The 17,612-nt window shown below is 39.7% G+C and overlaps 1 protein-coding gene across 3 annotated transcripts in view; it reads right to left on the minus strand.

The window, feature by feature from the left end:
- Positions 1 to 17,612, minus strand: part of IQCA1 (IQ motif containing with AAA domain 1) — a 191,007-nt gene that overhangs the window by 55,254 nt on the left and 118,141 nt on the right. For all 3 annotated transcript variants that reach the window (XM_051999120.1, XM_051999121.1, XM_051999122.1), the window contains 2 exons: positions 5,446 to 5,552; positions 4,899 to 4,997 (listed from right to left, as the gene is read on the minus strand). In XM_051999120.1, coding sequence (XP_051855080.1) covers positions 4,899 to 4,997; positions 5,446 to 5,552 — 206 coding nt within the window. The remainder of the gene's footprint in view (positions 1 to 4,898; positions 4,998 to 5,445; positions 5,553 to 17,612) is intronic.

Raw genomic sequence — 17,612 nt, forward strand, 5'->3', positions numbered from 1 at the left:
TTGTGAAGATAAAATGGGATAATATTTGTGAAGGGCTTGGCAAACCTTAAAGCTCCACATAATGGCTAGTTTAGTGGATGGAGAGGAGGAAGTGCTGAGTTCAAATCCAGCCTCTGATCCTTCCTAGTTGTGGGACTCTGGGCAAATGACTTCACCCTGTTTGCCTCAGTTACCCTAGCTGTCAAATGAGCTGGAGAAGGAAATGGCAAACCACTCCAGTCTCTCTGCCAAGAAAAACCCAAATGGGGGCACAGAGAGTCAGATATGATGGAATAATAACAAATTATTATTGTTATTGGCATATTGTTGTGTCTGGTAATTGCTATGTTAGAGGAATTGGGGAGATGGGAGGAACCTGACTCATTTAACCAATGAATGGTCTCATATGTGACTGCTTCCAGCTTCCCGGGGAGCAATAGGTTTATTAAGTGGAAATAAGTGAAATCCAGAGTCACGGCATCACTTGTTGATGGAAAGATGTCTCAGAGACCCCATTCCTTTTTATAGATGTGGAAACTGAGGCCCACAGAAGTAAGAGGGAGGAGGAGAAGAGCTGTAGAGGGTTAATGCTTTTGTCTTTTAATGAAGAAAATATTTGAGACATTTTACCATAAACAGATGGTTTCTTATTTGTTTCCAGGGAGTCTGATTTCAAAGCTGCTTATGTACTTTATGGTATTTACATCTAAGCTGCCTCATAAAATGGAATTCTGAAAAAGTGTATATGTTAAGCCTATTTCCTGACACAGTGCAACGCTTGTTTTCCAGAGTCTTGGCAAAAAAAAAGCTGGGTTTTCCCTCCCCGCTGCCTCTAAACACTGCACAGTATAATTTGCTCCCTGCAAATGCTCCTGTCCTCCTCCTGTATTTATTTTTTCTACATGTGTACACACACACACACACACACACACACACACACTCACACACTCACACTCACACTCACACACACTCACACATACTCACACACACACTCACACATACATACACACACATTCACACACACACACACACACACACACACACAAACATACATGACTCCTCAGGAGAACATCAGGTCCTCAAGGGCTGGGATTATTTCATTTTTGTCTTTAAATCAGTAGATGCTAAAGCAATCCTGTCGATTTATATATATATATACTGTCTCATGCTAGAAATGGGAGGAAAAACGTGGATTCATTTTTTTCTATCCCCAGTAATCAGCACAATGCCTTGCACGTGGTAAGAATTAAAGAAATCCTTACTGATGAATTGATTAGCACATGTGAACTCCACAATAGAATCTAAGCAGGGATGGTTTTATTTTTGCTGTTTGCTCCTACCCTTGTGTCTGGCACTTAATAGATGAAGGTAGATTAATTGGTCAATTTTGCCCTTAAGCCTTTAGCTTTTCTTTCCAGAAGGAAAGTGTTCTCTTACACAAGGACCAGGGTCAGATTGCAGATAAGCTTAACAATATCTCCTAAATCTATTGAACCCAGCATTAGGGGGGCTAGCCTAGAGTAGATTTTGTAAAACGTGAATTTCCCTTAGCTTTATCGCAGGGATGCTTAATCTGGAGCTGGGAATTTGTTGAGTTCTTTTAAAAATATTTTAATAACTATCCCAACTTTGCTAATCTTGTGTCCTATTATATGCAGCTACAACATTATGTGGAGGAGGGTCCCTCAGCTTCCCAGACTGCCAAGAGTGAGGAACTCCTAGAACACGGCAGAAATGCCTCCTCCAAACTCTTCTGCCCAGGAGAAGAGACTCCAGTTGATTTGGTCTCATCTCACCAAGTCCATGGGGCCTGGAGTCGAATCTAACCTTACACACTGTGTGACTGTTCGCCTCAGTTCCCTTATCCATAAAATGAGCTGGAGAAGGAGACAGCAAACCAGTCCATTATCTTTGCCAGGAAAACACCAAATGGACTCATGAAGAGTTAGACCCGACTGAATCACCAATTTAAGCTTTTTCCTTTCTTCTGCCCCCCAAGCATTGTCTGTTCTGATCATCAGGCTCCTCGCTGAACAGGAGACACTTGTGATCCCCTCCCCTTCCTCTGGGGTCAGCTCTGACCACTTCTGTCCTCCCAAATCTCCGAACTCTGTGGGTACTGTAATCAACCAGACAATTTAGTCCTGATTTTAAATGGACTTATAGTATTTGCATAATTTGCTGGGAAGAAATGAGAGATTATTTGAAAAGGGGGGAGAACCTGTGGGGGGTCAGGGAAGGTCTCCTAATGATTTGAAAACATAATTTTTATTCTCTCCTTTCTTCTCAGCTTATACCCACAGATGACTACATTAACAAAGCATTAGATACGTGGATTTTTTTGGTAAATGGGGAGGGAATAGTGGCTTTTATTTAGAAAACTATGACTGATTCTGATCAGTATAATCTGTTTTATGTGCCGGGGATGCTGTGCTGGGAGACGAGGCTGAATACACAGAATGCAACCAGTCTTCCCTCGAGATGGAGGCCCTGGCAGGCGAAGGATCACATAGCTAGAAAGTGTCCTAAGCAGGATTTGAACTTGTCTTTGTTTTCCTTATCTGTAAAATGACAGACTTGACTAAGGGCCCAGCTCTGCGGTTTAGAGTCACTTCAGCAATTCATGCCATAATTTTCTCATCTGTAAAATGGATGAGCTGGATTCGGCAGCCTCGTGGTCTCTTCCAGTTCTAAATCAAGGATTCCCCCATGACCTGCCATTTCACTGACTATAGAGGCTGATAAATGTCTTAGAGGATGACAAATGACCCCGGAGATGGTCCACGAGGATATAATTTCTTTTAGAGAATGAAGTTTGCATTAATTCTTTGGGGTTTTGTAGTTAGGAGATAGGTTAGCCAAGATGGCCTCTTTCACCCTTTCTGCTTTTGATCTATAATCTTATGATCCTAGACTTGTTCTCCTTGGTCCCAGAAGAAGAGAAATGGAAGTTGTCAAGAGGTGGACTGAGGATTTATAAAAGAAAAAACTTCCCAATTAATAAGTTTTTTCCCCAATTTTCACAAATGCCCACCCCTGATGGTTTATAAACAAAGATTGGATGTGATGGGGGCTTTGGTTTCCAGTTGGATTAGACATCTTGAAAGTCCCTTCCAACTCTGAAATTCTAAATAATATAGATTAAGAATAATTAAACAATTTTTCAAATTTAAAAAGAATGGAGTTATGGATTAAAGTAGATGTTGATCCATGAAACGTGAGCAAACCTTTTACTTTTTAAAAAGGAAGGTATCCAATTGGGGCCTTAAGGCCACGAGTACCATTTTAAACCACAGGGTTCCTTAGATGTGGCTTACTATATTTTATAATTGTTGGTGAAAAGTTCCTTTAGTGCTTTCAGTAGTTATATTTTTTGAAAAAGATGATGATTTATTACTTGCTTATTTTTATTAGGATGCAATGACGAATCTTCCTGCTTAAAAGTTACTAGTCAGGATCATATGGTTTCCCCATTCGGTTAGAACAGTGTTAGGTTACTGCGTCTGTTCTTTTTTGCCTCCATATGCAATTTTAATTAAATCTAATGGGATTAAGGAAGTTAAAACTAGAGAGTAAATGGAATGCTATTATTTGAGGCTCGTTCAATAAAAAGAAGTAATAACTCTATCTTTCCTGACCAAGAAAATAGGATCATAGATTTTGAACAGAAAGGGACCTTATGGGTTACCAGTGCCTTTATTTGACAGATAAGGACAACAAAGGCTTGGAATGGTTATGGAATTTGCCCAGGGCCACACAGTTAGAAACTTCACAAACCATAGATTTTGAATGGACCTTGGAGACCATCTGGTCCAATCTTCACATTTTCTAATGAAGGAAACCAAGGCACAGAGTATGTCCAGTTCAAAACAGATAATTAAATCACAGAATCACAATTTGAATTTAGATAATTATTAGTATTTAGAGCTAGAAAGGACATAAGAAATCTTCAAGTATTCTATCCCTCTCCCACTGAGACCCAACAAAATAAACTCACTTGTCCAAGAACATGTTCCTATTAAGTAGCAGAGTAAGGATTTGAGCTCAGACCCCATGACTCCACATAGTACTGAGCCCTTGATCAGAAGCTTCAGTGACAGAAAAATAGACCTGGTCCCCTCAAAGCAGACTGTGTGGCTATGGAGGGGGAATAAGACCCTTGAAGAACTTTTCCATACGACCTTCTCCTCAAAGGCATTCTAGCATCAAGGCCAGGAGAGTACATGGAGTGATTTCAAGTGCTTCTTTATCTCCTATTGTCCATACTGCCTTTTTTTCTGATTTCCAAAATCCCATTCAGGAAAGGAAAAGACCTTTCCCTTCACAACTACGGAGAACTACAGTGTCAAGATGAGCTGAGGATACGATTACACCCATTAGAGGCTAATAGAAGAGGTCCCAGAGATCTGAGACAAAGGGAGGGATGAAGAGAGAATGAAGACGTGGAGGGGGGGTCTTTAGAGGGGAGAGGAAGAAGGGACAAAGGAAGGAAGCTGAGGTTGGAGTGGAGAGCTGACAACTGCTGACTTCCCAACTCTGTGGATGGCTGGCCTGGGTCACCTTGACTTTGGGACTAGACCAACAACAGCTCAGCAATGGAGCCACAAGGGTTGAACAAGATTCCCCCCCCTTTTTTTTGCTTTCTTTAAATGATTCTTAATATCACTGTACTTAGAATCAAAGAATTATAAAAAACAAAAAAAACCAAGTTAATCCTGTCACACATGAATAAAAAGACTTTACAAATATTATTTAAAATGTTTTTCTTTGGTTTTAAGGTAAACAAGCAAAGGAAGAGATAGACAGAACGTTATGCTGTCTTCTAGCTCTTCTGCTCAGTGGGTCCGGAATTCTCCAAGACACTGACCTCTGAGCAGAAGAACTCAGTTTATAGTGGACTGGATCAAATCAAATCTCACCTTTTTATCCTTTTTCTTCTTTTGTTTTCTTGGGATTTCCCTTTCTCTGTCCACGGCTAACTTTAGATTCTTCAGTTCCTGTCTCATCAGCTCATCCACCTGGGTGGAGATACATTGACAAATCAGTTTATGGCAATTTAGAATAATTTGGAAACTTCTGTGAATGATTCTTAGTGTAATAGTTATTAAAGAGATCAACAAGCTTTAAAGTATGGGGAACCTTCAATATTCAAGTTATAGGATCATAAATGTATTCAGAAGGAAGTTTTCGAGTCTGTTTAATCAAAGTCTTATATTTGATAGCAATGGATTCTGATGCAGAGACCAGCTAACTTGGTCACATAAATAAAAATCATTAAAGGCAGTGTTTGGACCCAGATTCTCTGGTACAGTCAGAGTTATCTTACATCATTAGTATCTGCACTTTAAACATGGTTACATGCTGAATATACTGAGCCTGGAGATCAGGATAAACTTTTAGGAATCATGGAGATATCTGTTTTACTCATTAAAAAAAACTGACTCATCATTATTGTTAATCACACACCTGAATTCTGATCTCTGATTCCAGTTCTTTCCTCTTCTCCTCCTTGATCATCTCTGGGTCATGGCTTTGGGGGAAATTCCAGGATTCATCTATGTCCCTCCAGACTCCTGTAGCACAGCAGGACAAAGACAGGAAAAATCGGAGATGATACCGACTTTCTCCCAAATAATTGATTGTCTTTATTTGGTACTCTAAGATTTGTAAAGTACTAGAGACTGAATATAAATCAACACCTGCTATGTTTACTTTTTTTTCTTTATCTTCTTTTTTTTTTCTATCAATGGTTTTTCCCTTTTATTCTGATTTTTCTCTCCCAAAATGATTCAATTATGTGTATTAAAATTTTATTAATTTTTTAAAAAGTATTATTAAGAAATGTGTATTAAAATTAATTTACATGAATAAATAGAAAAAAGAAAACAATAAAAAAATTTAGAAAAAAGATTTGTAAAGTACTTTATAAACATCTCATCTAATCCTTACAACCGCCCTGGAGATAGATGCTGTGAACAAAGGTAAACGGGAGAAATGTTGGATGTGCGGTGATAGAACCAAGACTGCTTGTTCTGTGGTCCAGCAACTGGCAAGGCAGAAAATAACAATGAGTTGTTTGCTGACAAATTGACTCAGCAGAAAATTCAACATAATTTGATTAAGGATGTCTTATGTGCAGACCTAGTGCTAGACCCTGGGGATTGAAAAAGGCTCTCTTGAATGAGACTCAGATAATTTTTCCCTCTTAAAAATCATGTGTGATGTTTACATATGTGTTGACAAAATTTTCTTGTATCCACTTTGCATGTTTTCTATTGGCTTATTTTGTTAAACCTGATAGAGCATGTGCTGGGGATGTGGACTGGAACCACAATTGCAGTAGTCTAAGAAACTCCTGGTGAGGAAAGCACCTTTACCAAAGCATCAATGGCATTGAATCGTCAATTAACCATCTCTAAATGGTTAGATTTAGATGCTTTCGGCTGTCCTGGGTCGCAAAGCCAGTGTATGACCGAGTCAGGATCTGAGCCAATAGCTCCAACCCCTAAATATAGGATTTCCACTGTCCCATAACTTGAAACCAACAACTCAAATTCTGTTTAAGGTGTCGCCATCTAACACAGGGTCCATGGCCATCAAAACTCATGTTTCTGGAACAGTTTGTAGCCCACAGCCTTTAAGGGATGTGTTCAGAAATGGACATGGTACAGAATAAAGAATACAGAGGTCCTGGGAGCCAAGGCTGGTTCTGCAAGTCATTAGTCACTAGTACTGTAACCTCGGCGAGCCTCAGCTGACTCATCTGTAAAATGAGAGTATTGGACCAGCCTTTCTGCTCTGTCCTAGTGCTCCTGTGGTCCCATTCGGTATGCTGAGGGATAAGGGTCCACCTCTAGGGCTTCACTTAACCCTAAAGGAATAAAGGAACGGAGACTCAGGAGAGGGGTAAACAAACATGGCTCGACTCAGGGTGGTTCTACCATGAAGAAGGTCCATGTTGCAGACCCACATCTCTCCATGAAAGCTGTGTGTGAGGTGTGAATGTGGCCACCAACTCAAGGAAAATAATCTTCAAGCTATTCTGGAGATGTGGGGGAACCTGGCTCCAGTAGATATGGCCATCCATCAATGAAGAGGAGGAGGAAAAAGGGGAGGAAGAGGAGGAAAAAGGTGGAAAGGAGGGTGGACAGTCTGAAAACTGAGCTTGTGTTGGGGAATCTTCACAGGAGAAAGTCTTATATTCCAGAAAAACCTAGGGGGTTACCACCAGAAGAAGAGGGATTCTCAAGCAAAGGAGGAGCTAGACAGGAAATGTCAGGTCAGACGTAATCCCAATGGAAAATAGGTTTGTGTTTTATAGAAACTGGCTCCCTCATCAATCCTGGCATATATAGCTCTCCTTTAAATTAAAGAATATTATACATTCTTCCAGAAGGAGATTGCGGAGTAGCCATTATTATCTTAGTAGAGATTTTAAAATTCCAGCCCATCTATCAAACTGTGCGTTCTCTTTGATCCAGGAGTATCTCTACTAGTTCTATATCCCAAAGAGATCTTAAAGGAGGGAAAGGGACCTTCACGTGCAAAAACGTTTGTGGCAGCCCTTTCCATAGTGGCAAGTAACTGGAAACTGAGTGGATGCCCATCAGTTGGAGAATGGCTGAATAAGTGATGGTGTATGGATGTTATGGAATATTATTGTTCTGTAAGAAATACGGATGATTTGGCCTGGAGAGACTTACACAAAGTGATGCTGAATGAGGTGAACAGAACTAGGAGATCATCGTACACAGAAATAACAAGATTATATAATGATCAATTCTGATGGACGTGGCTCTTTTCAACAATGAGATGAACCAAATCAGTAACAATAGACTTGTGATGGAGAGAGTCATCTGCATCCAGAAAGAGAACTCTGGGGACTGAGTGTGGATCACAACATAGTATGTTCACTTTTTGTTGTTGTTTCCTTGCTTTTTTTCCTCATTTTTAACCTTTTTGATCTGATTTTTCTTATGCAGCATGATAATTGTAGAGCTATGTGTAGAAGGGTTGCACATGTTTAACATATATCGGAGTGGTTGTTATTGAATGATGAAAACTATGCATGTGTTTTGAAAATAAAAAAAAACTTTATTAAAAATAAATGAAAAATTCCAGCCCTAACGGGGTGAAAGACTACTTGATTAGGGTCTGGGCAAGCCTAGAATTCTTAGAACCATGTATTTAAATGCACAAAATAAAATACATAGAATGAGAAAGGAAATCCATTATATTGAAATTCAGCTATCAACATATTTTTTAAAAAGTTCACAGATCCAAATGAAGAACATTTGTCTTAGAGGAAAAATTTGGAGTCATTTAAGATGTCCCTAAAGTCTCTGTGTAAAGCTTCGTCTAAAGCAATTTAAGCTTTAATAAATAGCAATTAAAGCTATTTAAACTTCATTATTAAGCTTTAACCTTAATAAAATTTAAGCTACTAAAGCTTAAAATCACACTAAGACTTTGGGGACACCCTATATGGAACAGTTGGAAACAACTATAGATGCATTCACTATGGGAAAAAAAATGCTTAGAAAACAGTTGCCATGAGATACCCCACGTAGAAAAGGAGGGCGTTTGCATTTTCTTTTTCAGATGTGGGGTTGGCTTAATACCAACAATTCACACATATATAATAAGCCTCTTGAGGTTTCTAAAGCACTTTCCTCAAAATGGCCCCATGAAGTAGGCAGTGTATTTATAGATGTGGAAAGACTTGGAGACATTAAGGGACTTGTTCATGGTCAAGGCACTAAGGTTTAGAGAGGGATTTAAACCCAGTCTCCAAGCTCCAGGGCTAGCACTCTGTCCAGGAGCTAGGAAACTTAAGTTTTTCTGTCTCCAAGAGTATATAATATGACTTAGTCATATTCTGTAGCACAGGAGCTGGAGGTAATGGTGACCTCTAGGGAAGGTTGGATGGGATGGAAGAGACTGAGCATGTTTGTAGATGGAAGAAAAGGAGCCAATGGGAAGGAAGGTTTAAGAGAGAAAGGGGGCCTGACTGATTGAGGCAGGTCCTGGAGAAGGAATCCAAACACAGGGAAGACACGGATGGAGCTCTCCCAGCTGTGCCCTCTGCTGTCCTTCCTCACTTCAGGAGAGCCTGCCTCCCAATGGTCCTGCAGCAGAAATAGTGCTGGATGCTTAAGCCCCTGGGGCTGTCTGGAATAACAGCCTTCTCACATGACCTTCCTCTCCTACCACTCCCCAGTAAGCTCAGAGTTCTAGGGATTGGATAATAAGAGGGGACTCAGGAGAGAATAAAGTCCAAGACAGACGGACTTAGGACACTGACCATCACCCAGGCTAGTGTTCATGTGAAACCCCAGGAGCAAGGGACCCTTTGAGGTGAGAATCCTGGAGACACTGAGCAAGCAAGAAAGGCTCCCCTCCAGGGAACGTGCAGCAACAGGATAAATGAATTTTTGCTATACCCCCATTTCAAATTTTCTAAACTCCTCTCTTAGCAGAACAAGGAGCATATAGTAGGTACTTAATGATGACTGATTTAGCATAAAATGCTGAATTACAGATTTCACCGTCCTTATATTGTATATTAGAGCTATACAAAGCAGGTGCCTCCCTATTCCCACAACTATACGTGCATTTGCATTATACCTGTGTGGATATATCTTGACATTCATCCATCCATCCATCTATCCTTCTAGCTAGACATGCCGGGTGCCTCAGTTTCTCATCTGGTAAATGAGGGAATCAATGGCCTCTAAGATTCCTCCTAGTTTAAATTCTAGGCTCCTGGGATGGCTGCTTTTAAGTCTGTTTTCAGTCCCGTCTGACTCTCTGTAACCCCGTTTGGGGTTTTCATGGCGGAGATACTGGGGGGTTGGCCATTTCCTTTTCTAGCTCATTTTAGAGAGGAGAAACCCGAGGCGAACAGGGACTTGCTTGGGGTCACACAGCTAAGCAAAATATTGGAGGCCAGTCTTCCAGACCGGTGCTCTATCACCTGCCCCTCGGGTCTCCATCTGAGTCTATTTTCCTACCTGCTGGGGTGGGGACCGGCTGCGGAGGAACCCCTCTGGGCACCTTCTCCGGGACTTACATCTCAGAGTTGCTTGAAACGCTGAGGCTTTGAGGGATTTGTCAGTCAGATACAAGCCTTGAACTCAGTTTTTCCTTTCTCCAAAGTGAATTTTCTATCAATTCCCCAAGGCTGACTTTTTGGGTAAATGTTCCTCATCTCTTATCCACATCCGTTAGCTCAAAACACACACACACACACACACACACACACACACACACACACACACACACTCTTTGGCAGAACTACAAATACTGGGGCATTGTTCTTATGACAAAGGGTAGGAACTGATCGCTGAGGAAACTCTCTTTTCCAGTGAAGGTCAGCATCCTCCCCGATTTCCTACAACATGAAAACTCAGAGGCTTAGCTTGGCCACACAGCCGGGCTGAATCCGAGCCCTGACTGACCAGGCTAGCTCTCTGACAACTAGCCCCGGCCTTCTCGCTTTCCTCTGTGCTCTCATGCACTTGCTTCTCTGGGCATTATTTTCCCCAGAAGACTGAAGACTTCTCGAGGGCAGGGATTGTTCGGTTTCCCTTTTGTATCTCAGCACAGCTACTTGAACCACTAAAAACCACTAAAAACAAATGCTGGTTGGATTATCAAACTCATAATTCCTTAAATGTGGACCTTTCCACCTGGAGGACAGAGATTAAAAGTTGCATTGGGTTGGCATCCCAATAAACCAGAGAGCTCTTGGTTGGTTTTGTCAAGTCAAATACAATTCATTTTCTTCTGTCTTGACTGAATTGTAGAAGCTTTAATTTATTTTCTTAATAACCTGTCTGAAATGTACGTTGATTGAAATTCTGGAATATTCAATCTCCTAGTCTAGATAGAATTACAGCAGTTCCAAATGCTTCTTTTCACAAGCTAGATTTAAATCTGTAAATTTTTTATCCTCTTGAAATTAATTAGAACATGGGTAAATTTTTTAGACTATGTGTTGTTTATTGCTAATAAATGCTTTCTTTTTAACAAGTTGTGTCTTGACAGTGCCATGGAATTTAATACAAAGAGAAATCTATTTGACTTAGCCACTGCATGAATTCTGAATGATTCGAACAAGGTGGCTGCAGTATTTAAATTCTGTGACTCAGAGATTCCACAGAAAGGCAGAAACCCCAGGAAGTCAATGACCAAAAGGAAACCTCCATATTCACCGAAATATTTTTGACAACCTTTTTTTTTTTTGTGGTAGCAAAGATGTGGAAACTAATGAATGACCATAAATGAAGGAATAAATAAACAAGTTGTGCTGTATCAATAAATATTGCTAGGTTAATAGAAATGATGAATCAATCAACAGGCAAGGGATTGGGGATACAAACAAAAGAATGAAACAGTATTTACTTACAAAGAGTTGATGTTCTAATGGAGGCGGGAAGACAAATACATGTAACAGAATATCTTTGTGTATGCAGAATAAACATGAAATTTAAAACTATGATTTTATATAAAGTCATTAAATATGAGGTAATTTGGGGTGTTCTCCCCCAAAAGAGTTCAGAAAATCAGAAAAGGCTTAGTGCAGAGAAGGGTATCTGAGCTGCATCTTTTTTTTTTTTTTGTTTGTCTGTTTTGTTTTTGTTTATTAAAGCTTTTCATTTTTTAAAGCATATGCATGGATAATTCTTCAACATTAACCTTTGTGTTCCAATTTTCTCCCTTCCCCCACCCTCTCTCCTAGATGGCAAGTAGTTTAATATATGTTAAACATGTTAGAAATATATGCATACATATTTATATAATTATCTTGCTGCACAAGAAAAATCAAATCAAACCAGAAAAAATGAGAAAGAAAATAAAATACAAGCAAACAATAGCAAAAAGAAACAGGAAAATACTATGTTGTGAACCACCTGAGGTGCATCTTAAAGGAAGAACAGGGATCTTTGAGATGGAGATGAGTGGGGGAGGCACTCCAGGTGCGGGGGACAGCCAGGACAGAAAAGAAGGGAGGAATGTCTAGGAGGAATGGCCAAAAGGCCGTTTTGACTGCTCTGAATACCTTAGGGGAAGATGTTAGATGTTAGATGTTAGAATGGCAGGTTGGGGCCAGAGTTTGGAGGCCAAACAGAAGGGGTTATATTTTATATTAGAGGTAAATGAAAATCCTTGGAGTTGATTGAGTAGAAGCATCACGTGGTCAGACCTTCACCTAGGGAAACTCACAGTGGGTAGCACGGATGGATGGAGAACACAGGAGAGAGATCAGACCAGGAGGCCAATTAGGAAGCTGCTGCAGGATCCAGGTGAGATTTAATGGGGGTGAAACTAAGGTGAGTTATGTGAGTGAAGAGAGTCTGGATGGGAAAGAGACTGAGAATGTAGAAACAGGAAGTTCTGAATAGAGGGAAGAATGGGAAAATGAGAACAAATGGTGCAAAGTGAATAAGTTCAGTAATTGGGAAGAACCACAGAACTGCATGTTATGATATTATAATGATCGAGCTTGTCTCCGAATAAAACAAGGATCATTGTTTTATTTTTGTTATTTTATGTAACATTTTGTCTCATAATAATTCTCGGAGGTGGATGTCCTTATTATATTACTATCCCCATTTTACAGATGAGACAACTGAGACAGAATAAGAGTAGGTCATACAATGAGTAAGACTCTGAAGCCAGATTTGTACTCTCTTTCCAATTCCAGATCCAGGACTCTAACTGCTGCATCCTTAACGACCTCATGAAAAATCGGACAAGGTGCCTCCCTAACCTTTTTAGAGAGGTAGAGGACTGTGGGTATGGAATTCTGCATAAAACATCAGACTTTTGTGCTATCTCGGTAATTTTTCTGAAATATCCTCCTCTTTTGGACAAATGATTCTCCAGGAGGGAAGGAGAAGTACAATGGTAAACACAGGTAATGATTAAACAAAAGCTATCAATAAGATGAAAAAACCTTACCCATAATAGGAAAATACTTGATTTTTTTTTTAGGAAAGCCATATATTTTTCTACATGGATAAATTAACCAAAAGGAGAGAAAACATCCATTTTTAAAAACACTATGATTAAGGGCAAATGATCAGAGACTGTGAGATAGGGTGGTTTTTTTTTTTTTTTTTTTTTTTTTTGCTTACCAATATTTATACTGAAAATTGTCCCCTAGAATTCCTCCAGTCTTTTCCAGGTGGGCACACACATCATGTTTCATACCAACCAGCTCCTGGTAATGTTTGCTAATTTCATCCTTTAAACTCATTTTTTCTTGGGGAGATTTTTCTTTCTAAACCTTTCTCTGGAACCTCTAGGATTCTCCCAGCACTTATAAATTCAGGAAGCTAGTTTTAGCCACAGTAGGACACAGGAAGGCTTACTATAAGTGTCCTTTTTTTTTTTTAAAACATAGATAACGATTGCCCAACCTTCTCTTACAGCTGAGCATTTGCCCTTACCCTAATAATGTTTAAAACTAGGTAATGGCAGTTTCACGTTTTCTTTCAGGTCTGAATTTCTCTGTTCTAAAATCAAAAGACTAAAAGAAAGGGGGAAAAGAGGAGCTTTGATTATAGGGGAAGGACCTTGAGGAAAAGGCCTTCGTTTCTTTAAATTACTGCAGCCCCGTCAAAGGATGTGACCCATGCCATGCTACCCCCAGAAGGGGGAGACTTGATTGAGCTCATTAAAAGTGACCCCCTCTGGGGCTGCCCCAGCCCAGAATTTCTGCCTTGAGGGAAAGACATATTCTAGAGGCAGCCTGAGAATTTCAAGCTTTCGGGATTGGTCACTGGGCTGGCCAGCCAGAATCTAAAACCACAATATTTTCCCTTTCCCTTAAAAAACAAAATAAAACAAAAAAATTTAAACCTCATATCTTCTCTTTCCCTTAAAAAAAACTTTTTATCTTATAAATCACTCTTTCTCTAACACACTGGGTTTTACAAAAATAACATGGTAACTAAATGGTTTTAATACTAGAAGACTAATGCTTATTTTTATTATTATTTTTAAGTTCACCACAACTCTATGAGTGATTTGAAACTATCATTGCAACTTTTAAGAACAAAGGAAGTCTGAATGGGACATAATGGAAATTTTATTGTTAAATTTAGAATCCTTAAAGGACCTGAGTTAAAATGCCGATTCTGTCACTTTCTAGATATTAGCTCTTCTAAGTCTCAGTTTCCTATTTTGTAAGAAGACTGATAGTTTTTCAAATATTTCCTTTTTTTCTCTTGGCTAACCAATCCCAGAAAGCCTCATTGGTCCCCAGGTTCCTGAAAGGTAGGGACCATGAAAAAGAGTTTCCCTATAGACTTTTGTCTATCCAGTAAGAGTCAGTTGGGTGGAGGTTGGGTGAATGGGATTCTCCAGCTCTGATCTTGAACCCCAGACCAGTAAACCAAGAAAGTCTTTGATAAATTTGTGAATTAGGCTCCATCCATCAGGATAGCTTTTCAGTTCAGTGGCTTTGGAGTCTGAGCATGTGGATTAGGAGTGCATTCCAGCAATACTCCTCCCCTCCCCTTCCCCCCTTTTTTAGGATGGGCAGCAGTGGTTGGATTGTGACTGGCAATGCAGGCAATCATTTTCACCCGAGGCCATTTGCCTTTCATACTTCCTTAGGATCATAGATTTTCCTTCCAATGCCCAGACTCACAATCCCTGATCTCTCTGACTGGCCACGTTCCCTCACTCTGCAATCCAATCAATTGCCAAACCTCACTGCTTCTACCCTGGCAATATCTCTCCTTTTCTTTACTCACACAGTCTGTACTCTCTTTGTACAATACTTCTTTACTTGGATGACTACAATAGCCTTCTATATGATCTCCCAACCTCAAGCTTCCTTCTGTTCCAGCCCACACTCCACACAGTTATCAAAGTGATTTTTGTAAAGCACAAGTCTATGTACTTCACTTCCTATTAATTCTAAGGCCATATATTATTTCCCTTTTTTCTGATACTTTAAAAAAGGCCTCTTGGTTTTTGTTCTATAATGTAAATAAGTTTTTATGATTTACACAAAATAAATGAACAAATCTCAGAGGGTGAAGGATCAAAAGAATTTGGAGATTTAGACTAAGTTTCTCATCTGATGAATGAGGAAGACTCACAGATGAGAAGGGCCTGTCCAAAACACACCAAAGATTTAGAGCTGGAAGGCACTTTTGGAGTTTATCTAGTTTGTTTTAAGAGGAAATGGTCTACCTCAAGTCATAGGTGAAGTTTGCATTTAAGTTATAGGATCATGTTTTTAGTGTGGAAAGGATTTCAGAGAAAATATGGTCCAACCCATTTAAGAGATGATGAAACTGAGACCCTCTGAGGTTAAGTGCTTCTTCAGGGTCAAATTGATAGTTAAAAACAGAGAAAGGATTTGAAACCCAATGGCTTTGACTCTTTGAAAAGTGCCCTTCCTATTGTGTTGCTTTTAAGGTCCCATAGGCAATAAATAGGAGAGCCAGCTCTTGGACCCAAATCTTAGCATTCCATATTGAAATTTTATTTGAATGTTTTCCCCAGAGAAATCAAAGCTCTTTTATATAATATCATGTTAAAGTCACTTGAACATAGTTTTGACATGAAGGTTAAAATGCTGATCCAAGGTTACCTACCATTTTATGGAACCACCAGTCCCAGAAGTAGGAACAAGATCAAAAAAGATCAGATTTTTGAGGTTTCTTTCTATTTTCTGGGGGAGACTGGTAGGTTTTTGCTGATTTGATTTTTCCTTCCCCTGAGGGTTGTTGCTTTTCATGGGTTACCCAGCCTTTAAAAGTGCACACATATTGTTATTACTATTTGGGGGTCCATTTGACTATTTGAACATGGTAAAAGTCGGCTACTTTGAACAGAAGACACCAGTATAGAAAATCCAGTATGATTTTTTTTTTCTATCATGATATGATTACTGCTTATGCAAAGGTGCTTTTCTTTTAGTGAAAAGTATTAAAAATGGCTAAGTTGTGGTTTCTTTCCAGTAAATATGTAGACTTATAGGAGACCACCCCAAAGAAAACATCCCCTTGAAAGAAAGAGTGAAGGAGAATGCATAGCCCTGGCTCCAGCCCAGAGTACAAAACCAGGAAAGAAAAGTAATTATGGGGGGAAATGTCTAGGACTATTGTTCACTTTCCAATAACCTCTGAAAGTCTCTGCGGTTGGGAGGATACAAAGCTGGTTTTCTGGGTGATCGATTACTTTGAGAATGAGCTAGGAAAACATCGCCATCCCATCCCTCTTCTCTAATCCCGGTTTTGAGTTCTGGCTCTGGGGAGGAGAGCTGGCTGGAGCTCTGCCTTCAAACAGGATGTCTCAAGTTCTTTCAGAAAGGCCATGCTGAGCTCTCAGCTAAATTTAGCCTCTTGGAGCTCATTTGCACTTGCAGACTTTTGGGGCCATGCATCTGCTTTCAAGTGACATTTTAAAAAATAATTCACTTGCTTACTATCAGCTGTCAATTTAAAATACTGAGTGAAAAATTTCAAGGTCCAAGCTGTGAATCCAGCTGGGTTCCTAGCAATGGTTATTCGTGGAGAAAAGATTCTATTATTTGCTCACCTATATAAGCATCAAGCAAGCAGATACCTGAAAGTCCATCTGTCTAGGCTTTGGATCAAGCTTCTGATTCTAGTTTAAATACAACTCATCTCACCCTTTGAAGTGTTATCAGCCATTTACACCTTAGTGAACATGAAGGTTCTGAAAGCAGCTTCTATCACTGGTAAGAGGGATTATACGGATTCTCTAGGAGTGCTACTGCTGGAGGAAAAGGGCAGAGAATAGGAGACTATGGGGACCTGCCATCATTTCAGGGTTCAAGATCTTGGTACAATCAGACCATCAGAGAGGGAGTGCAAAGGTAAAAAGGGAAAAAATCACTTGTTCAATTAAGAACCGCCATTATTTCTACCTCAAGTCTTAGGACTGTAGATTTGGAACTATCTAGTCCAACCCCCTAATTTTACAGTTGGGAAACTGAGGTCCAAGGAAGCAAGACTTGGATCTAGGTCTGCCCTGCTTACCATGGCACCATTTTCTTTCAGTCCAAACTCCACTTTTGTGCTCCCAATTTCCTATGAATTCATTCAGATGCCATAATATCATCTACTGAAGGCAGTTAGGCGGAGTAATGGATAGAACTTTGGGCTTAAATCAGGAAGATCCAACTTCAAATCCTCCAGCAGACATTTACTTAGCTCTATGACATAGGGTCACTCAATCTCTTTCAGCTTCAAATTGATTGGCAACCATCATTTCTTAGAAACATTTACCTGGTTTATCATTGTCCTCCTTAAAATGTGGTGCTCATGACTGGCCACAATATTTAACTAAGCAAGCCTTCATCATCTTGAACTTTTAAGGCTGAGTTTTGGAACCAAGTATGAGCCTTTTTAATTTAATTCATGATAACAATAAATTTCCCTTTATTCCTATTAAGTTTTATTGTGTTAGATTCAGCCCAATACTCTAATCACTATGAATTCCACCACTCAAGAGTGTTAATTAATCCTCCTATCTTGGAGCAGGACATGAGGAAAACCTCTCTAAAGCAATGCCTCAGACAGAACTTGCCATTCCCTTGATAGCCTAAGTGCTGCACTGTAAGTCACAAATATTAAAAAAAA

Source organism: Antechinus flavipes, chromosome 4 (genome assembly GCF_016432865.1).
Source record: "Antechinus flavipes isolate AdamAnt ecotype Samford, QLD, Australia chromosome 4, AdamAnt_v2, whole genome shotgun sequence".
Classification (NCBI taxonomy): domain Eukaryota; kingdom Metazoa; phylum Chordata; class Mammalia; order Dasyuromorphia; family Dasyuridae; genus Antechinus; species Antechinus flavipes.